The sequence below is a fragment of the Prionailurus bengalensis genome, chromosome C2 (assembly GCF_016509475.1).
Source record: "Prionailurus bengalensis isolate Pbe53 chromosome C2, Fcat_Pben_1.1_paternal_pri, whole genome shotgun sequence".
Taxonomy (NCBI): Eukaryota; Metazoa; Chordata; class Mammalia; order Carnivora; family Felidae; genus Prionailurus; species Prionailurus bengalensis.
Window position 1 is genome coordinate 56,033,279 of NC_057350.1, and position 23,185 is coordinate 56,056,463.

Sequence of the window (23,185 nt, forward strand, 5' to 3'; positions counted from 1 at the left end):
TGGTTGCAGTGAGGGTTGTCAGGATAGAAGGCAGGCACCGGGTCTCCCAGTGCGACCAGGTAAAGAAGGCGCCTGCAACATAGCAATGTTCAAAAAGCACCAATCCCTTTTCCTCCATGGTGCCTCAAAGAAAACATAGCTAACAGCTGTGCACACCTGGGCTTCTCACTGTTTCCTCCCTAGTGTCAGATGTTTTACTTTGTTTCCATGTGAACTCACTTGTGAGGAGATCCCTGGATTCTCTCCAAAGAGAAGGGAGATCCACCCCCAGGCTTTGCTTTCACTATTATTTTTAAATTAGATTCAGGTATTGATAGAAATCCAAATACCAGAATGCAGAGGTTTGTGAGATTGGTCTTGTCATGTAACACAAAAATTCAAGAGCGTACTGGTTTCAGATCAAAACTCTAGAAGCCTCCATCACCACATTTCCTGTTTGTAACTGAACAAAGTACACACGAAAGATTTCAAGACACAGAAGAGAGAGAAAACTGAGGTACAGTTAAAGACAAGTTTTACTGGCACACTACTTCTAAAGCGACAGAGCAACATTACTGAGGAAAAAAGTTTGTGGGAGCATTTTTAATCCATATATTTGCCTTATGGTTACATAAGGATTTCTCTGAGAAAAGAAGCATGCCAGGTAAGCGGTATTTTTAATTCTTTTGTTTTATTCCTATGCCTATAAATTCACTAAATAATTTCCATGTCCCCATCCAAAAAACACTTAACATTTGGGAAGTAAATCAGTTACATGTTATTTTTAAAGTGTGAGATAGCCTTTAGTATAATTAGAAAATACTTTGAAATATTTTACTGAATATAAGTTGATTATTTTCTCTTAAAAGAAAAAAATGGGAGGTTTTATAATATAAAGCTAGTTGTAGCTTTCACTGGTGTTCACTGATAACTATGCCATTTAAAGTATCTGTTATTTTTAAAGAAACTTGTTGATCATGCGTATTCCTCTTTAGTTTAGTTATAAAGCTGGTTAGTACTAACCACATTCTAATTCCTTTGAGTTTAGGGATTTTATTACCTTCCCAGACATTAATCCAATTGTCAATATCAGAGAGCTGACCATTCTGCAAAGGCCAGTGAAAATTCGATTGCTTGCAGCATGGATTACAAGGGTTGAATCCCCATCGATTAGCTGGATGTCTGTTCCATGTTGATAGTTCATTCCTCTTTCATTGTTTTACATACTTTTTATTTCTTTAATAAAAATCTTTTTGTTGTAAAAGAAACCACACATATAAAGTGGGAGAACTATGAAATATACATGAAAAAGAAAAAAATTTCCACAGCTCCCATCACCTTAAAAATTATAAGATATTATGTTGTATTTCCTTCCTACTTTTATTTCTATACATTCTATATGGTTTGCTTTTCCTACATGAAATAATAATGAACATAAAATCATATGTCTAGATTTTTTGCTAACATTAGAACGTAACTACTTCCCTTTTTATGAAAACTTCTGCCTAATCATTTTAGATGAATGTAGACTATGACATTCATTGGGTTAATAACAGCTTCCTTAGTTGTTTTTTTATTGTTTGACATCTGTGTTGTATCCAGTTGTATTATATTTTAAATGACAGAAAGTTGAAAATCTCTATAGCTTTTTCTATATTAAAGGTTATTTCCTTGGAAATTCTAGAGTTGGAATTACTGAGCAAGAGGTTATGAACACTTTAAGTCTCATTATTACCAAAATACTTTTCTAAGACTGCTACCAAGTAACTTTCATCCTAGCGTGTGTCTCCTGAACAGTTTGGTATCATCTAAAAAAAAAAAAATCTTTACTGAAAAAGTGTAATATGCTAGCCTATTGATAATACTTACTTTGATTATAATAAGGTTGAACACCTTCACATGGGTTTTTAAACTATAATCATACAATTTTTGCATTGTCTGATTACATCTTTTGCTTAATTATTGTGCTTTATCATACTTTTAAGATCAATTTGTATGAGCCACTTATATATAATGTATATATAAGATATAGCCACTTACATCTTTATCTTATATAAAGATATTATATATAATCTGTGAATTTGCTTTCCAATATTTGGTTTGCCAAATTTTAAAAACAATTAATTGGATTAATCACACAGCTGATTAATCGCATGATACCTACGTAGGATACATACGATTTTCGCACCTGTCTTCACTTTTTTCCAGGTTCATAGATTAGCAAAGAACAAAATCAATTGTTGCAGTTTTGCTATGCCCTGGAAAAAACAGACATGGCAGTACTATTAACAGTGGCCATGAGCTGATGGTGTTGGGGAACTCAGGAAGTGTGGGAAGGCCAAAGGCAGTGAATATGGCATTCAACTATTTCCAGGATTACTTAATTCTAATTTTATGATAGATGTGATAAAATTTCTTTCATACCATTTCCAAGTTTAGATTTTCCCTTTAGAGGTAACATAGGAGTTCCTCCATTGTCGGTTGAGAGCTTCTGCAATTCCACAGAAGAGATAAAAATACCAAATGTTTGCTGTTAAAGACTCAGATCTTAAAAGGAGAGGGGGAGAACAATGTGAAAGAAGAGAGTCAGATGATGTTTTACATTTAGACAGGTGAGGTTAAAAAAGAAAATAAGTGTGAAAAAGTGAAATTATTCCTGGTTAAGTAAAACGAGGTATGAAAAGAAAAAATGCAAATCTTTCCTTTTCTTCTACCTACATGCTTTATATTCGCTGCATCAATCAATGGGCCAGTATCATAATTCCTACTGTGTTTCTGCATGCTCATAAAATCAGTATTAGCTGAATCAAATGGCAAAAACAATTCCTGTGGGCTACGCTTAGTTTAAAGAGTGTGCCACGATTTAGTTACACATTGCTGTTTTTCAAAAAAAGAATTTTCATTGTTTTTACTCGGTTTTCTTTTCCCTTGAGCCTCAATCTCCTTTTTTGAGGACAGTAAGCCTTTCCTTTAGAGACTAGGTAGGACTAATTTATGAATCATCTTTTAAACTGAGATGTTCTTTAAATTAAAGATGGGTCAAAGACAATGTGTTTCATCATTTAATTTAGTTAATGTTTGCAGTGATTTTAAGGAAAGTCAATTCGGGAAAGATTGTCACTTACTAATCATAACTCTGAGAAATAAATGTGCACAAATTGCTAGTTAATAATAAATATCATTACCCTCAATCCAAGGGTTTGTAAAATTAAAAAACAAAATAATCATCATCATTGTCATTATCACCAGCATCATTACTGGTCACATTTCTAGGCATTTTAAATTTCATTTAATTTTCTCAGTATTCCCAAACTAGAAAGAAGAGATAAAAAATTAACAGGCCTTCTTAAAACATTAAAGTAACATAGTAGTTAAAATTTTGTTGGATGAAAATTCCCAACAACCAGGGCATCTTCCGAGGATATCACCAAGGTGCTTCTCCAACAGAAAACAGTAAGTACAGAAATAAAATGATGGAGTAAATATAGGAAAAGAAAGACTCATCAACAGCAGGGATTTTGGCAACACTTCAATCTTAATAGGATTTCTCAAGTTGACCAATCCTAATTAGAGTTTAATTATAAAAGTGCCAAGTAGCCCAGTATTGGAGGAATTACACGGTCTTAAAATCTGCCCCCACCTCACTCCACATGTATGCTCTCTAACAAATTCAGTAAGTGTTGCTGAAGAGCAACCATGATGTACTAGAAAGAGGGACCTTGATGTCACACAGATGGGGATCGGACCTCCAACTTTACAATTGGTTTAGTGAGGTTCAGTGATATGTAAGAAGTCACACAGCTCATAAGTGACTACACTCATTCTTTTTCTGCACTTCAAAGCAGACATTCCAATGCCCTATATTGCTGTCGTCCGTCTCTCCATCATAGTCCTTCCTCAACATACACCACCCACTTTTCAAATAACCCTCTGGTCACAAAAGACACGTATTGAAGGTTGACAGATTTCAAATTTGCCATTAAAAACAATACTTTATTTACTCAAAAGCCTGGGAGTAGATTTGAGAATCCCTTCCAGTGCTTCTATCTATGACTCTAATGCCTTTTATTGATGGGGTGATTGTGATGTAAGTGGTGGGGGAGGGGGGTGGGATTTGTGGATACTGACAATGTGTCACAGAGTCATCAAGAATGCATCTAGTTCCACACCAAACTATCATCACGGTAAGAAAATTGCTGTATAGGTAGAATCCATGGGGATTGTTATATCAGAACTTTTTCTTTGAACTTTCTGGGGCGTCTAAAGTAGATATACACATTCATGGGGTGCAAAAAGGAGAAGGTCACTGCTCTGACAGAGTTTGCAAGCCAAGAAAGAGAAACCGTCATGAAAAGCCATATCTTATATACTATAAACGTATGCACTTGTCTCAGTTACAGACTCCCTGAAGGAGAAACAATTAAGGCATTATATGTATTGCTTTTCTGTTGTTAATTGTTTAAATAAAGGCTTCTGTAGGAGTCATATCTGTCAGCAGAAAGACAATACATTTGCTTTAGCTAGGCTTCCCTCCAGAGTACATGCAAGTGTGAATTCTAAATACAGTGCCTGCCAAGTACTCTTGGCTTTAAGGGAGTCAGAGGTCTTATAATTAAAGCTACTACTATTAACCCTTGGCAGTTGAATGCTATATAGAAACTTAAATTATGGTTTTCCTAGCTGTCATTGCCTCACTAATAACTTCTTGAGGCCTTTGGCTTTTTAACAGTGTAATAGCTAAATTCAAATTGTGTGGGAGTTCTTTTTAAATTGATAAAAGCTTTTTAAATGAAAGTAACTATAATTATGGAATAATAATAGTAAAGATTGCATTTGTTGGGCAAGGATTTTTGAGCACTTTGTGAATCCAGCATTGTAAGAAGCATTATCTGTACTGAACAGATATCCACATGCATCTGGAGATATACTGAATATGGATAAAGGGAGGTACGAAAGTGCATGTGCATGTGTATTCGCATCTATATGGATCTGCCATTCAAGTTGAAAATCTCCACCATGTAGCTACTCAATACCTTCTCATCTGTGTATGTTTTTTGTTTTTTCAAAATGGGGGCATTTGTTGACAATCAAAAAATTATGAAAGCTGGCGTGCCTGGCTGGCTCAGTCATTATAGCATGTGACTCTTGATCTCAGGGTTGTAAGTTTGAGCCCCACATTGGGTATAGAGATTACTTAAAATTAAAATATAAAAAAAACTATTAAAGCTATCAAGAATGTCATGAAATAACAAAGCTTCTAAATGAAAGCTTCCTGTTTAAAACTCAGATCACATTACACAAGGAAAAAAATCTTGGAAAACAGAAGTCTAGATAGGGAATTAAAGACCCCCCAAATCAATAGGAAAACCAGAAACTATGCTAAGTATACCCTACCCTTCAGAATTTGGCCTGTGTTTTGGCCTTACTGTTCCTGACACATTTTATGAAAATTACCAGGACTTTCCTTAAACCCTTTATGTAAAATGTAGACACATGACATTGATTTGGTTGTTTCTATGTAGTTGAGAACAAATTATCTTCTTGTCCCAATTAATGGACTGATAGAACTTTTTCAGTGCTCCTTTTAATTACAAAGAATAAAGGGAAACTTCTAATTGAAATACAATTTTGTGCAAATGATAGGATATTTTATAGCTAGAATCAGTGTAATTATAAAAATAAGATTAAGGGTTTTGCCTTGAAGTATACCTTTTTACACTGTGCTCTACTTTATTTACCCAAACCATAACCATTTATTGAACCTATACTAAATACTAGACGCTATGAGAACTAGAAAGAAAAAAACCACTAAATAGAAGGTAAATTGTTAGTTCTCTCAAGGATAAGTTCTAGAGATCTATTATTCTTTTTATTTATTTATTTGCTTTCTTGCCTCTCCCCTAGAAGAGGAGTAATAGATGTATATAGCACAGTATAAAGGATAACCAAATAGATCAAGACAAAGGAAAACAAGGAGCAAGGGATACGATTAAGTCACAAAAAATAAGCATATCATATTATCCAAGAGATTTTCTTAAGATAGATTGTGTATCAAATGATACATATAGATAGATGGCCAATAGCAATTTTCACATGAACTAGAAGAGCAAAAATGTGACAGTCCTTGAGGAGATCCTCAGCTCTTCTACCTGAGATACTGAATGACATATTAAATAATATCTTCTAGTCCATAAAATTCTTATAATTAATTAATTCAGTAGCAATTTTTATACAGCTGGTTCTTTTTCTTAAAACAAGATTTATTTTGCCCTGATAACGTAGACAGAAAATGTACAAAATGTAAGAGAACAAACAGAGTGACAGTGTTTAAATTTTTATTTTCTGACTATAACCTGAAGTTCAGTATTCTGTTGCCATTTTAGGGCAGATTGTCAGCTGAGAGGGAAACCACTTTGATATTCTCTTAAAACATTTTGGGAACATAACTGGGACATGTTCCCAGAATAGAAAGCCATCAAAGCCCATTCTGCTTTCATTCAGAGGTAGATCCAGGGACAACCTATAGGCAGGGTCAAAATTTCCTTCCAAAATCAGTTTTGCATCCTTTCAGCATGTGCATGATTGAATGATCAAGGTTCCAAAGTGTATGTCACAGGATTTGATGCAATAATTCTAGACTGGACTATTTCTTCTTCTTCTTCTTTTTTTAATTACAAATTTTCTAAAGTAAATGTTCTTTAAAGTTTTTACTTAAATTCAAGTTAGTTAACATACACTGTAATATTAGTTTCAGGTATAGAATTTAGTGAGTCATCACTTACATACAACACCCAGTGCTCATCACAAGTGCTCTGCTTTATACTCATCACCCATTTTGCCCATCCCCCCACCCATCTCCCCTCCAGCAACCCCCAGTTTGTTCTCTGTAGTTAAGAGTCTTTTATGGCTTGCCTCCCTCTTCCCCCCGCCCCATCTTCATCTGTTTATTTCTTAAATTTCACATATACATGAAATAATATGGTATTTGTCTTTCTCTGACTTATTTCGCTTAGCATAAGACTTTCTAGCTACATCCACATCGCTGCAAATGGCAAGATTTCATTCTTTTTTTGATGGCTGAGTACACACACACACACACACACACACACACCCCAAATCTTCTTTATATCCATTTATCAGTTGATGGACATTTGGGCTCTTTCCATAATTTGGCTATTGATGCTGCTATAAACATTGGGGTGCATGTGTCCCTTCCAATTAGTATTTTTGTGTCCTTTGGGTAAATACCTCTAAATACCTAGTAGTGCAATTGCTGGGTCATAGGGTAGTTCTATTTTTAACTTTTTGAGGAACTTCCATACTGTTTTCCAGAGTGGCTGTACCAGTTTGCATTCCTACCAACAGTGTAAGAGGGATCCCCTGTCTCTGTATCCTTACCAACATCTGTTGTTTCCTGCGTTGTTCATTTTAGCCACTCTGACAGGTGTGAGGTGGTATCTCATTATGGTTTTGATTTGTATTTCCCTGATGATGAGTGATGTTGAGCATCTTTTCAGTGTCTGCTGGCCATCTGTATTTCTTTTCTGGAAAAATTAGACTGGATGATTTCTTTTTTTTTTTAAGTTTATTTATTTATTTTGAGAGAGAGAGCACACACATATGAGCAGGGGAGGAGCAGAAAGAGAGGGAGAGAGAATCCCAAGTAGGCTCCATGCTGTCAGCACAGAGCCCGATGCATGGCTTGATCTCAAACTGTGAGATCATGACCTGAGCTGAAATCAAGAGTCAGCCACTTACCCAACTCAGCCACTCAGGATCCCCTGGACTATTTCTAACACAAGACTACAAGTCACCCAATTTAGCCAAAGGTAAATTGTTAATACATCTATCAAATGCTTCATTTAAAACAATGCAACTTTCAGGTCAACTTTAAAATAAACTAGCTGTGATATGTGTTCTTAGGTAAACTGTGCTATATTGTGGCATATAACTAGTAGGCTGAAAAAAATAATAACAAATATTTGCCTAAAACAATCATTATAAATAGTTATACTTTGCCCATTCTTTTGCTAACAATAACCAGACAAAACAACTATTTCATGAGGCCATTCTTGATTTACGAAGGTATAACCATGTTTTCAGCATATAAGAAAACCCTTATTTTTCTCTTCTCATAGTAGGACAGTGTACATTTTTAATAAGTAAAAGTAAAGATATTGATGGGTCTTCAAGGCAAAAGTTGAGGAATGAAAGCATATCCCACTTCATGCTTCTGAAAGTTATTGTGTGTTCTGTGAGGAGATTATTTCTATTCACCCTGACTCTTAAGTCATTAACATCCCAGTTTTATGCAGGCATATATTTCCTAGGGTTGTAGCTGGCTCATACAGCTTACCTCAACTAGTGGTATTTAAATTCCTTTCCCAGAGAATTCACTGACACTAACCAAACTCCCCAAAGACTGATTTTTAAACAAGAAAATAAAATTTTATGTTTATAGTGGTGGACACCCCATAAATTTAATTAGATACCTAGCTGTTAGCACCAACTTCCTTGCATCAAGTTTCTTAGAAAAAATATAAGAATCTGTAGGTTTTTTGGTAAATGTAGGTTCAGGGCAGAGAGAATTAGGATGTTGTTCATGAGTACTTTCACCAAGATTACAGTGGCCTAATGTGTTACTCTTCTTTTCACAAGAATCTATCTCATAGCTGCTGGGAGGTAGGTCTTTTCTCAACAGCACTAGAGACAAATGTACTATGATCTTCAACTTGTCTTTCCTAGACTGTGAGTGTGCCTAGACCTCATATTTGATCAGAACTTTTCTGTTGGCCCTAGTCATTACATTGTCTGTCTTTATTCCACTTGTCTTTTATTTAGTCGACACATGTTTAGTGAGAACCTACTTTCTGCTGAATAGGTTACAGAAATAATAACAGGAGTCTCACTAGTAGTGAGATGAGAATAAGAATAACGATAGTTTCCAGTTACGAATTGACTAAGTCATGGGAATAAAAGGTACAACATAGATAATATGGTCAATGGTATTGTTTTTTTTTTTTAATTTTTTTTTCAACGTTTATTTATTTTTGGGACAGAGAGAGAGCATGAACGGGGGAGGGGCAGGCAGAGAGGGAGACACAGAATCGGAAACAGGCTCCAGGCTCTGAGCCATCAGCCCAGAGCCTGACGCGGGGCTCGAACTCCCGGACCGCGAGATTGTGACCTGGCTGAGGTCGGACGCTTAACCGACTGCGCCACCCAGGCGCCCCAATGGTATTGTAATAGTGTTGTGTGGGGACAGATGGTAGATACACTTGTGGTGACCGTATAATGTATAGAAACGTACATCTGCAACTAATGTAACCTTGTGTGTCAACTACACTAAAAATTTTTGAAAACAATACAATAGCTAACATTTATGGAGCATCTTACTGGGGAGGAACACTCTTCTACAAATCTCCTTACATGTCTTAACTCACTGAATCCCCACAAAAATAGGTAAAATGAGGGAATTGAGGCATGAAGACCAAGATTAATATGGCATTCTTTCTGTCCTTTGGGAAGTTCACAGTCAAGTAGGAAGAGATTTTTACACATAGATGATTATCTCAATATTTGTTGAAACGTAGGGGGGTGTAAAAGATGTCACTTGGTGGGGGACAGGCAGCATAGAGCAAATGCTTCAAAGAAAAGGTAGTCTTGAAGGATGACTATGAATCTGTCAAACAGCTGAGGAAAAAGGCATTTCAGGCAAAGGAGCAAATATACAGAGACATAAGGACATGAAATGGTAAGTATGGTATCTATTGAGAATCATGAGTGCTTCAGAATGATTGGAGCAGGGTATATTATTGGGAAAGTATAGCAGATAAGTCCTAAAATTAGAAAACCTAAAGCAACATTTTGTGGAAACAGTTCATGGTAAGGAAAGAAAAGTGTGATGTTCTCTATGCTTAGGGCAGAGATAAGAGTAGGCGCCTTCTCATGAAGTACCCATGTCACAGGCTCCAGAGAAAAGACAAAGGGACAACTTCCTCCACAAACCACGAAGGAGGAGACTACATGAGACAGTGTGTGGGAAGATAGTAGCTATCAGGATGGGGGTTGATGTAGTGTGGCTGAACCAAAAGAGACATAAACATAAAGTCAGGGCCAATTAACTAATAGGATCAGAGGCCAGACCAGCCTGAGAAGGGTCTTCTTAATACTGTGTTTAAAAAAATTTTTTAAATTTTTTTAATGTTTATTTCTTTTTCAGAGAGAGAGAGAAAGAGAGAGAGAGAGAGAGAGCGCGCCCTGCAGGGGAGGGGCAGAGAGAGAGGGAGACAGAGAATCTGAAGCAGGCTCCAGGCTCTGAGCTGTCAGATGCGGGGCTTGAACTGACGAATCATGAAATCATGACCTGAGCCCAAGTCTGCTGGTTAACTGAATGAGCCACGCAGATGCCCCTTAAAAATTTTGTTTTAATGCTTATTTTTGAGAGAGAGAGACAGAGCAAAAGCAGGGGAGGGGCAAAGAGAGAGGGACATAGAATCCGAAGCAGGCTCCAGGCTCTGAGCTGCCAGCACGGAGTCCAACAGGGGGCTCAAACCCACCAACAGCAAGATCATGACCTGAGCCCAGCTCAGATGCTTAACTGATTGAGCCACCCAGGCACCCCTTAATATCGTGTTTTAAAACCTGGGCCATCAACGGGGCATCTGGGTGGCTTAGTTGGTTGAATGTCTGACTTCAGCTCAGGTCATGATCTCAGGGTTCATGAGTTTGGGCCCCTTGTCGGGCTCTGTGCTGACAGCTCAGAGCCTGGAGCCTGCTTCAGATTCAGTGTCTCCTTCTCTCTGCTCCTCTCCCACTCACACTCTGTCTCTCTTTCAAAAAATAAGTAATAAAATAAACATAAAAAAAATTAAAACCTGGGCCATCAAGATATCAAAATCCTTTCAGATGTGTATATCTTTTGACCTCACAAATCAAGAATTTTTACCTGAGGGGTGCCTGGGTGGCTCAGTTGGTTAAGTGTTTGACTCTTAGTTTTGACTCAGGTCATGATCTCATGGTTTGAGAGTTTGAGCCCCACATTGGGCTCCATGCTGACAGCATGGAGCCTGCTTGACATTCTCTCTCTCCCTCTCTATCTGACCCTCCCCCGCTCACCCTCTCTGTCTCTCAAAAATAAATAAATTAAAAAAAAAGAATTTTTACCTGAAATAAAAAATTAAGGTTGGATATATAGTTTTAGCTACAGATATTCATCACAACACTGCTTATATAACTAAAAATCACAAGCAACTTACATGTCTAATGATAAGGGATTGTTTAAATAAATTATAGAAAATTCATTCAGTGGAATATAAGGCCGCTAAAAGAAATGAAAGCATATTTTATTTATAGGAAAAGAAGCACACTATAAATTATTGGGGTGAAAGGAGATAACAGTATATTCAGTATAATTGAATCTTATGTCTCTGTCCATAATCATTTCTATACAGAGAAAAATAATTCGAAGTATATGAACCAAGGTATTCACAGTGATTGTCTCTTGATAATAGGATTATGGTTGATTCTTAGCTTTCTTTTTTTGCTTGTCTAAGTTCACTAATAGTTTTTAATATTGAACATGGATGATATATATAAGTCTGGCCTCTGGGTAGCAACTAAAGTTCATTTGTTTGTCACCAAATACAGTGACTGTAAAGGGTGAGTGATTAGAATGTACTAGACTGAATAACCTGAAATGATAATTGTGAGCTATCTTGATAGAAAACATCGTGTGTGCCCTCAAATTACCTTAAAATGTGAAAGAATCTAGAACTAGGACTTTTTCTTTACTAGAAGAAAAGAAGTCTTTAATAACAGAATTCATGTATATAACCATTAATTTGATAACAAAGCAGAAATTAATACCTCTGTGTTGTGATATAGCAAAGAAGGAAACTGAGACCCATCTGGGAACTAAGACGGCTTATTGGCCTCATTCTTCATAATTCTGGTTACATTAACCACCTGAAAAGGACTATTATCAATGGGAGGTAGAGAACAATCTTTCTTTGAAAGCATGCCTTAAAAATTCCCTTTAACCCAGCAATTGTATTCCCAGGAGCCTCTTTCTACAGATAAGCTCACATATGTGTTAAATGCCTGTCCAGTGAAGCTTGTCGCATTATTGTTTGTAAGAGAAAACCGTTTTCAAAAATCAGAATATCCATCTTAGAAAAATGGGTAGATGAATTATATTAAAACAGCACTGTGTTATTCCATGCCGCCACTACAGATAACATAATGACATGGTAAAAATCCTCCAGACGCACTGGTTAAGTTTTTTTAAAAGGCTAATTAGTATAATATTAGTGACCCATTTATGCTCTAGTGGAGAACCTTATATGTTATTCTATATTTTGCTATTGCTAGAATTGTTAAAATTTAGACTTAGTATGAACTTGTGTTTTTTTCATAAACAGTTAAACACAAAAACCAAATAAACAATTCTAGGAATGTAGGCAGTATTGTGCGATACCTAGAATTAGTAGTATATTTTAAATAGTTAATGATTACTGTGTTGTAGAATTCTCATAAATATTTATGGGATTATATTCATAATGAATAAATAAGGCCTTTCCAAACCTTAGTGTTTTTAACCAAATTAATTTGTAGGTTTATTGGAGGATAAAAGACTATTCAAGTCTTCTCAATTTTCTAAGACTCTATGAAACATAAAAATTCCCTTAAAGAAAATAAACCACCCATTTCACCACCACCATCAGTTAGCTTTTCCCATTTACTAATTAATTATTTTAAAATGTTTGTGAATTATGTACATTATATATGATACTACAGAGCAGAAGACAGAAAAGGTCCTATTCTCTGTGGAGTTTATGGTATTCTGGACATTTAAATAACATGGTGCAAAATTAGAGAGGAGGTAGCAGACATTAGTGAATAGATTTGCTGGTGTTTAAAGAGCCACAGACTAGTCAAACAAAAGCAAAGTCTATATAAATAAACAATATGCAAATCATATGCATATATGTATATGTACATCTATATCATAAATGCATATATATTTTATATATTTAATTATATATATGCCTATGTTCATTTAAAAATAAATATGGAAAGAAAGAAAGAAAGAAAAAGAAAGAAAGAAAGAAAGAAAGAAAGAAAGAAAGAAAGAAAGAAAGAAAGAAAAAAGGAAAGAAAAAAGAAAAGGAAAGAAAAAGAAAAGAAAGCAAGGAAGAAAGAAAATGAAAGATCTATTCAAAAACACAGGACCACTGAGGGCAGTTCAACAACCACTACAAGGCCAACAAGTACTCAAAGAAAACAATTATAATTCCATTTGGATTGAACCTGGATGTTCTTGATTTTGAACCAAAGTTTTTATAATCAGTCACCAGTTGTCAAATTTTAGCAGCAACACTAAAAATGTCTTTCATCAACACTAAGAATGTGGGAAACTTGCTTCCTTTTCTTCATGCTGAATGCAGGGACTTACCATCAATACCCATTTGAAATGTATAAGAAACCTTTGTCTTTCAATGGTAATTAATTTCTTGGCAGAGGATTTGTTCTTCATTATGAATAAATACTATGGTTTCAATTGTGGGAATACCCAATTCAAAACAAATTGGTAAGCAGCTAATATATTATAGGTATGTTTGTTTGTTTGTTTGTTTTCCAGAAAACCCTGGATGCCACTATTATGTCTGGGTAATTCTAGCCTTTTTGGGATTAGCTCTGATTGTATCACTGATCTTCAATATTTCCCACTATGTGGAAAAGCAGCGACAAGGTAAGACATTTTGAGAAATAGCCACACATCTACTCCCACATGAGTGGAGACTGAGTCACTGGAAAACCTACAGAAGAAGATAATTTTATGAAATGAGATGCAATAGGATATTTTTATCTGTAGAAAATCTAATACTTTTTTTCCACTCTAAGGTTTTCTTTTTACTTTAAAAATACAATCATATTAGAATATGAACAGACTCCCAATCTTCGCTTTATCTCTGCCCTGAGATACAGAGTAAGAAAGAATTGTCCTGGTAAAATGTAGTTTTTCTTCTCCAATTCAACAGTAGTTGAGAAATTGTAATTTATTCTGTAGCAGCCATAAAGATTCTCACTGATATGTGATGGGAAGAGTGAAGACTAACTTTTCAAGCTTCTCCTCATGCCTACTCAAACCCCTCAGCATCAAGTCAGAGCCTCTAATGTGCAGTAGGACTGTATTGGGATCAGGAGAGAACTAGAAAAGCAACAGGCTGACCCACAGGCATTATCTAACACTCTCAGGGTCAGCTTTTCCTTTCGACAGCTGGTCAGCAGTTTTAACCATGTGGTTTTCATCCTCATGGGCATGACTGAAATAGTGTAGTGTGCAGCAATTGGCACAATCTTTGCACACTATTGGCATTCAACACAAGCGTGTTGGGTGGATGGATGGATGGATGGATGGATGGATGGATGGATGGTTATGCAAGTTCACCTATTTCTGGGAAAGGTCTTAATATGCTAGAGCCAAAATTCTATTGGGGGCAGGACATTTCTGTGGTAATAATGAATAGAAAACAAAATGTCAATGCTTTTTAACAGATGAAAATAAGATGAAGTTAATAAAATTGCATTAGAAACATGTGACCCAGAAAAACTGCAGGGCGCTAATTTAGAACAACAGTCAGATTCTGGGGAGAGGCCTTGATCCTCTTATGAGTGTCTTCAGTGTTGCTAACACAAATATAAAACATAAAGAAGAAGACATTATTGTCACGCCTCTCAAAAAAGATAAGAAGCACTAGAAAGTGAAGTGGCATAGTTGAGGTCACACATCTACTCAATAGCAAAGCCAAGGATCAGGGCCCAGTCTGTCTAATTCTCTGTCCAAATTGGTTTCCACGAGCACATTCTGTTTTTACACTGTTGATCAAATGTCCTTGGCCAGAAAGCCAACACTCTTTTAGGATCTCTATTTATCATTTCTATGCCTGAAACTCCAGGCAGGCAATGCTTTTTCATTAGCAATGATTTCAGCAATTAATTTTTTTATCAAATATTTTTTCAAATACCTTTTATAAGTCAGATACATCAATGACCCACCATCCAATATCTTCGAAAAAAGTTTTCTTCATAAAAAAATGAGCTAACATTAGAATTCTTCTTTTTATAATAGCTTAATATGACTATAATTTCTTCACTAAAATGTTTTACGAATGTAGATAATATTGTCATTTGAGTTAGAAAAAGGTGAACGTAGAGCCATAGAGGTGAAATGTTTGCAGGTGGAAGCCAGGGCAAGAATAACCATCATGAACTGGTATTTTACTCTTCCACTGATTCCAGTGACAATCATCCAGAGATCTGTGTGGGACCAGGGAACAAGTGGGCTTTTTAGTTCTCAGTTTTGATGGTTTGTCCATTGGAATTTATTTATCCATGTTCATACCATTTGCCATCATATGAACTCCTTTTGAGAATTGTTTTCTTATAATGGTTAGTTGACCACTGCTAAAAGACTGTAGACTAATTTTTTAGAAAGAAAAGAAAAGAAAAGAAAAGAGAAGAAAAGAAAAGAGAAGAAAAGACTTTTTTCTTAAAAAAAAACAGACTTATTTTATTTTTTTTTCTTTTCAATTGTACAAACCCTTACTGCCTCAGGCATGCCATAAATTACTTTGTCTAAAAGCAGTATGGTAGGAAATAACAGTTTTTTAAAAGCAGGAAATAGTAAATTACACTTATTGTTGTATTTTTAAAATCAATTTCAGTTCTCTCAATTTGTTTTTAGCATCATGGCTTTTGAAGTCAATCTGTCATGAATTAGAACCCTGCTTTCAATATTTACCTGGGAGATCTCTTATACAAGAAGCATAACTTCTCATAGTCTCAGTTCCCTTGTCTACAAAATGTGGAGAATATCATCTATACCATAGGGCTCTTGCCAGAATTATACAGATACCTCGGCACAGTGCTGGGGGCTGAGGAGGTCATTCCTGCATGGCGTATAGCCCACATCACCACTATTGGTTGCCCTGGTGCTTCCTTCCCTCCTTCCACAAATATTTGTTATGACTATGCTATGACTATGTATTATCCCATTTAACTTTAGTGTTGGTTATTTCAGGGAATGTTAGTTCCTCTGGCTTCTCACCGCTCCCACCAACTCTATATTCTCTAGGTCCTCTCCAGCTCCTGTGTCACTTCCTGCCCCACCTCTATATTATCTAACACTTCTATGCAATAACCTCTATTGCTGTGTTCTTTTAAGTCACATACAGGCTCATTTTAGAGAGTTTTCCACAGGCTCTCATGGAATCAGTTCTAACCACTAGCCTACTGCAAATTACTTTATTTGAGCCAAACCTGCCCTTTGTAGGTAAGCACACAACCCTGGGTCTTGCATTTTATTAGCGTACAAACCTCAAATTAGCTTTGCACAGTGCTCACTTGATGCCAAAATGCCTTTCATTCTCATCCCACCTCCCTTTTTCTGTTTGCAGCCCTCTCCCGAACATCTCTGCTTCTCCTGACGGTTTCCCCCAAGCATCAGGAGTAACTGCCACCCTTGCTAGTCCACATGAGCAAATAGCGCTTTCTCACACAGGGGTTCCAGCAGACTCTGGGATTAGTTCTGCCAACTGACTTCCTCCCAGTCCTGCTAAAGACTCCTCCGGCTTTGTTTCTCCTAGCCAGACAGACCAGAGGAGATTCAATTATGTTTGCCAGCTTTTCTGCCACGTGGTCTGGGAATACAGTGCCTCTGTATCCGTGTCCCCATGGAACTTTTTATTTTTGCATCTTTGTGCTATTCTTTGTGGCTAAGAAACTTGCAAGATATGACTCCACCTAAGGCGAAGAGTCAGTGAATGAGTTTTGCTGGTGTATTAAATAGCTTACAAAAGAAAATCTCCACCGCAGCAACAATACAGTATCTACACATTCAATCAGGTAGACATGATAAGCCTCTCCTTGATGTTTTCTGTAGCAGTGCTAGGTAGAGGCTTTGTAATGGAGTTATCCCTTCCTCCCCAAATAAACCCTACATTTTATGTGATTCTTTGGGAATCCTCTTTGGGAGGATTATATTTATTTCTTTTTCTGCTAAGAATGTATTAGCTTTGTCTTCCTTTAAAACCAAAAAATATCCTTTATCCAACCTTTCTTCTCTGTTTTGAGAAGAAGGATAAATAAGTTCATAGTTTGCTCATACATCAAAGTCCTATCAGTATATTTCCTATACGCTTGAAAATTATGGCACATTTTTCACATTTTCACATGAAGAATGTATCCAAAAATGCTATTATGGAGTATAAGTCATGTGCTGTTTTTTCTTGTTATGTATTGCATATGGAAGAGTAAACACTATAAAGGGGAAAACATAAAAGCAAATGTTTGCTTACATCCTCTCAACCATGAACCTGACCGCAAGTTGTCTATATCTGAATCATAGAAAGGATTATGAAAACTCACCCAGTTCTTCTCACACAGAATCTTGCAAATGCAGCTGCTTCATAGCAACATAAAAACTGCTTTTTATTTGACTAAATATCACTGAGATAATTGGGTAGCTTTTAAATCATGTCATTTATTTTTATTAAAAAAATTTTTTTAAGTTTATTTTGAGAGAGAGAGAGAGGCAGAGGGGACAGAAAGAGAGGGAGGGGAGAGAGAGAGGGAGAGAGGGAGAGAGGGAGAGAGGGAGAGGGAGAGAGGGAGAGAGGGAGAGAGGGAGAGAGAGAGAGAGAGAGAGAGAGAGAGAGAGAGAGAATGAATCCCAAGCAGGCTCCACACTGTCAGCACAGAGCCAGATGTGGGGCTCAGACTCATGAACTGTGAGACCATGACCTGAGCCAAAATCAAGAGTTGGTCACTTAACTGACTGAGCCACCCAGGCACCCCTATTTTTAACTAAACTTATAAGCCTTCATGACGGAGCAAACTCTATTCAGGAGCCTGAGCTTGCTGACCTTTCTCCTTAGCTCCAACCTCTAAACTTTTGATTACCACTCCCCTATTTATTTTTTTTAATGTTTATTCATTTTTGAGAGAGAGAGAGAGACTGTGTGAGGAGGGGAGGGGCAGAGAGAGAGGGAGACACAGGATCTGAAGCAGGCCCCAGGCTCTGAGCTGTCAGCACAGAGCCCAACTTGGGGCTTGAACTCACACAACGTGAGATCATGACCTGAGCCGAAGTCAGATGCTTAACCAACTGACCACCCAGGTGCCCCTACCACTCCCCTATTTAAAGAAATCATATACTACCATACTTCTTATAGTAAGGATGTAAAACTAAAACCACACAAGTACAGATCTCCAGCTCAGGATTACACATTTAAATTCTAAGAGGAGTGGAGAAGGTGGTGTCCTTGACCTTTTTAAGGACCATTTCTGGGTGCTTCTTCAATATGATTGGTCTTGATGTATCATGTCCTTTACCCACTACTTACTTTTTTCCCACATTGTTTTAATTTCCTTTCCTTCCATGTAAGGATCACATCGTTATATTGTATCCTTCATATAGTGGCTTCTGTTTTCTTTTTCCCACAAATCTTTTTGGTCCAAACCTAGTTTTTCTTTTCTCTACTGATAATCCATCCAACATTTTCTTTCCATAGAGCTATCCTTTCACACATCACGTTGGTATAGTTTCCAGGTACCAACATTCATACTCCAAGCACCTCCAACTGGAAAATCCACATTATCTTTTAAAAAATATTAGTCTAGGAGCTCCTGGGTGGCTCAGTCAGTTAAGCATCTGACTTCAGCTGGGTCATGACCTCAGGAGTTGTGAGTTTGAGCCCTACGTTGGGCTCTCTGCTGTCAGCTTGGATCTTCTGTCTCCCTCTCTCTGTCCCTCCTCTCCTCTCCTCTCTCTCTCTCTCTCTCTCTCTCTCAAAAATAAAAATTAAAAATAAAAATAAAAAACATTTAAAACTATTAGTCTGTGTGGGGTAACCTTTGACCCCATGCCTATGTTTTCTTATTCTATTTAAGTAATGTCACTCTTTATTTTTGCCTTCAAATTCTTTGTTTATTTTTAATTTTTTCATTCAATTTAACACTTACTTGATGACAATCCTCTTGCCAGAAGTGAGATTCGGTCATTTCACTACAAATCAAGCTTTACTTGCAATTAAAATTGCATTTTAATTATACCAAGTTGTTTTCAGCTAATCCATTTAATGAAGAGATTGAATTCAAATCAGCACAGTCAAGTTGTGGCTTATTATATGATTGGATTTAGAATGTATAATATTGAAAATCAACTGTCATTTTCTAAAATGTTTTTAACAAAAATTATTTCATTTATCTTCATCTACTCACATGCTGTTGGCATTATTATCTCTATGGATAAAGAGAATCACAGGTATTTTTTTTTTTTTTTTTTTTTAATGAAGAGTGGTTTGGTTTTTTTTTTTTTTTTTTAATTTATTTATTTTGAGAGAGAGAATGACAGAGCATGAGTGGGGTAGGGGCAGAGAGAGAGGGAGAGAGAATTCCAAACAGGATTTGTGATGACACAACACAAAGCCTGACATGGAGCTTGAACTCATGAACTGTGAGATGATGACCTGAGATGAGATCAAGAGTCGGATGTTCAACTGACTGAGCCACGCAGGTGCCCTGAGAATCAGAGTTTTAAAAGTGATTTGCATGTTGGCACATGGCAAATGCACTGAAGAACTGCTACCCATATCCACTCTTCTGATTTCTCACCTTGAATTTTTCTATGTTACATCAGGCTACCATTTGACTAAATTCTTGTATATGCATTTTAATTCCAGGCAAATATGAACAATAATTAACGACCTGGGTATAAACATTTCTGTCATTTAAAAAGAACTCAACACATACTTTGTATTTTCCAGTTTTCAATATTCTCGTCTATACTAGCTAATTTTTCTTATGTTTATTGGTATTATTTATGTTTCTGAAGCTTTCTGATCTTGTGTTTCCATTAACTTGTGGCTCTGTGCAACAGTAGACTTCTCTAGCCTCCCTCAACATCCATCTGTGTTCATGTTCACAAGACTAATCTGAAGGTAGTCGAAATGACTGCATCTTTTATATGCAGGTCATGTTAGGGCATTGCCTGTGGGCTAGAAGAGGAGCCTTTCAGATATATCCTAAGTGGATCACACTAATCATTTTTGGCCCCATAGATGCTACGTATACATGCTCTGCAAAACTTCCTACATTTGGTCCTTCACAGAATTCTTCCAAACACACTGACATGTGACAGGTCCATTTCATCCCCCAACGTGATGATTTTAATAATTTGTCCCAATGTTTCTCTAACAGTTAATGACCTCTCTGAAGAATAACTTAGCTTTGTCACACATAAATCTAACTAAAAATAATCTACCTCGTTGTTTGGTGACTTACTCAGTCATTTGAAAATATTTTTGCCAGTTCCCTACCAATACGGTGGGGTTTTTTTGTATGTTAAAACTGAAAGATCACCCTTTGGTCACTATTTTCTCCGTGATATTGCCAGACACTCAGATAATGATGGGCTTCATTTTTATAGAAATAGCTTTCACAAGATTTTTCTATTTAATGCCAGGTTGAATAACATACAGTCAAAATATACCACGTATCATAGTATTTGCTATATCCATTCAATTAAACATCTAAGAAAATTTACTGATGAATAGATAATACAGACTTCTTCATAATATTAATCTTAATTATTAAAACTGTGTCCTAATTTTCCCTTAATGTCTCTCAATAATTCTTTATGAGTCTATTGCTTTTCACCAAAAAAATTCTTAAAACTATTTTTTTCCAGTTTAAACATACATATTTAATTTGAAGTAAGAATACTTCCTTTTTTTGCATTTGAGCCACCATCTTCAAGGTTTAACAGTGGGTTCCTTTTGGAAACTTGGCACATAATTTTTTCATGGTTTTTATAAGCCTACATCAGATCTCTGGTCAGTATTGTCACTGCAGACCAGTATACTGTTTTTCTTAAAAACCCACTCTACTGTTTTGGTTACTTTTAGACTGTGTTCCCAACTTTTTACAGTTCTCTTCTCCTTAGAATCTTCATCTGCCCTTACTTGCATTTGCCCATGTGGATGAGATAGAATCACACCCAGAGCAACTTCCTGAACATAATTTTTATGTTCCTGTTTATGTGACAAGAAGTGTTAACAGACACTTCAGAAATAAATACATAAGTCTTCTAGGATTTGTTTTGTTTCATATTTTTTTGTTTTTGGTAGGGAAGAAAAGCTTATTCAAATCACCAAGGGCAAAGAGGGAAATATGACAGAAGGAGGCAGAGCTGTTTCATGGAATGTGAAGACAGAAGGGACAGTGTGCCCCACCTACTTTGGATTGCCCACCGGAAAGGCAGGGGTAGAGGTCCCCATGTTCATCACTTGGTGTTCCCCTGCATAAAATGGCCACACATGAAGGCTCTATATCACTTCCAGACTGTGTTGTGTTTCCACCTCAAATTTCCAAGGGAGAAGAATGGCCCAAATGAGATAAGATCATTATATCTGGTAGTGGTGGCCAACTGTCTTGATTTAAGATATTAACTGATACTGAGGACAATGAGGCTAAGCTCCCCTCACAATATTCTCAAGATTTAACAAATGTATGTCAACTTCTTTAATTTGTCTATTTTTAATATCTTTTAGGTAAAATGTACAGATGCACTGAAGACTACATTCCCAGGTATGTAGAAAATAAGTTCCATATTATGATTCCCAACTAATAAGGGGAAGTAATAAATGCTATATTGCTTTTAGGTTTGGCTTGGGGTTGTCACATTTGGGTAAAAATAAAATGAAAAGTGAGTTTTAATTATTTTTACTCCTATCTGAAGATGAAGAACTATACTGTTATTATTTTCCCTAGTTACTCATCCTGAGTCAATAACAGAGCTGGTTAAGGGACGAAGTGAGATTCTAACCTGGTATCTACAGAATTCTTGTCAATTTCAAAAGGCTATATCCTAGATTATGATTCAAATCAGATTGTAAGAATTCAGTCTGATTATATATAGAATTGTGTGGCCCTTAAGAAACCAGGGTGGAAAAGGAATCTAGCAATACCTAATAAAATTTAAGATATACAGGGGTGCCTCAGTGGTTCAGTTTAAGCATCCCACTTTGGCTCAGGTCATGATCTCATGGTCCATGAGTTTGAGCCCTGCATCAGACTCTGGGCTGACAGCTCAGATTCTTTGCCTCCCTCTCTCTGCCCCTCACCCGCTCTCACTCTGTCTCTTTCTCTCAAAAATGAATAAATGTTTTAAAAAATTAAAAAAAGATACACATATATACACAAATACATGAAGATGCTTCGTGGTGTGCTCCTTTTAAAAGTAATGTCAATCAATAGGGAACTGTGATAAATCAACCCTAAAATTATATATGGTTATAGATATAACTTATTCTCTTTAACACCTGTTGAATTAGTTGCAGGGAAATTTGTATGATTTTTCCTTATAAAAAAAGGTTTATGGTATAAACAATAGTAAAGAATTTTCATTTTCTTGCACAGTATATTCTGGCCCAACTGTGTTATTAGATTGGAAATTTCTCCTTTAGGTTAAAAAAAAACATCTAAATATAGAGAATTTCCTAGAGGACTCTTCAAGACCTTTCTGAAATAGTAGACTGAAAGGCAGAAAGGTCTTTCACAAACACAGAGCTTTCTCACTGGGTAGGATAAGATTATAAGCTTTTTGTGAGCCTTTAAAAAGACCTTTTTAAAATTTTTCTCCATGTGGAAATATCTCTGGCAGATTCAGGATCTAAGCTGCAGGCAGATTCACACAAAGAAGAAAATCTTTATTTTTACAGTTTAACATTGGTTCTATAACATGAGATAATTTTCAATTCATTATCTCATATCAAGATTGATTTGCTGATTTGGTTACAACAAACAACATGACAAAGAAAATCCTATATAACCATGTAGAAGTTAATCTCTTAGAAGATTTATATGATAATTATCATTTGACAGGTAATTAAGATGCAATGCGATAGAACATCTAGCGATTTGATCATTCTGCTAAAGACTGGGTAGGTACTCTTGGATCAGGACGCTAAGAGTCAGAAGGGAAAATTGGTAAAATACCCATCTCAAAGTAAGTAGGCCCTTACCTATAGGGCAAATGTGAAAAAGAGGCTGGTTCTTTTATAACACTTATTCATACATTGAGCAAATATTGGTTCAACAAATAGGAATTGTGGTAGACAAGAGATGCAAAGATGCAAAGATG

The 23,185-nt window shown here is 36.3% G+C and overlaps 1 protein-coding gene across 3 annotated transcripts in view; it reads left to right on the forward strand.

Annotated features, from left to right (window-relative positions):
* The first annotated feature begins 299 nt into the window (after positions 1 to 299).
* The window catches only part of LOC122491410 (T-cell receptor-associated transmembrane adapter 1), a 39,528-nt gene continuing 16,642 nt past the window's right edge, over positions 300 to 23,185 (forward strand). The window contains exons 1-3 of one of the 3 annotated variants that reach the window (XM_043594087.1): positions 315 to 643; positions 13,622 to 13,732; positions 21,594 to 21,630. In XM_043594087.1, the coding sequence (XP_043450022.1) occupies positions 637 to 643; positions 13,622 to 13,732; positions 21,594 to 21,630 (155 nt within the window). In that variant the 5' untranslated portion in view covers positions 315 to 636. Of the gene's footprint in view, positions 644 to 4,083; positions 4,164 to 13,621; positions 13,733 to 21,593; positions 21,631 to 23,185 lie in introns of those variants that run through there. The other 2 variants (XM_043594086.1, XM_043594088.1) reach the window with 2 other exon arrangements.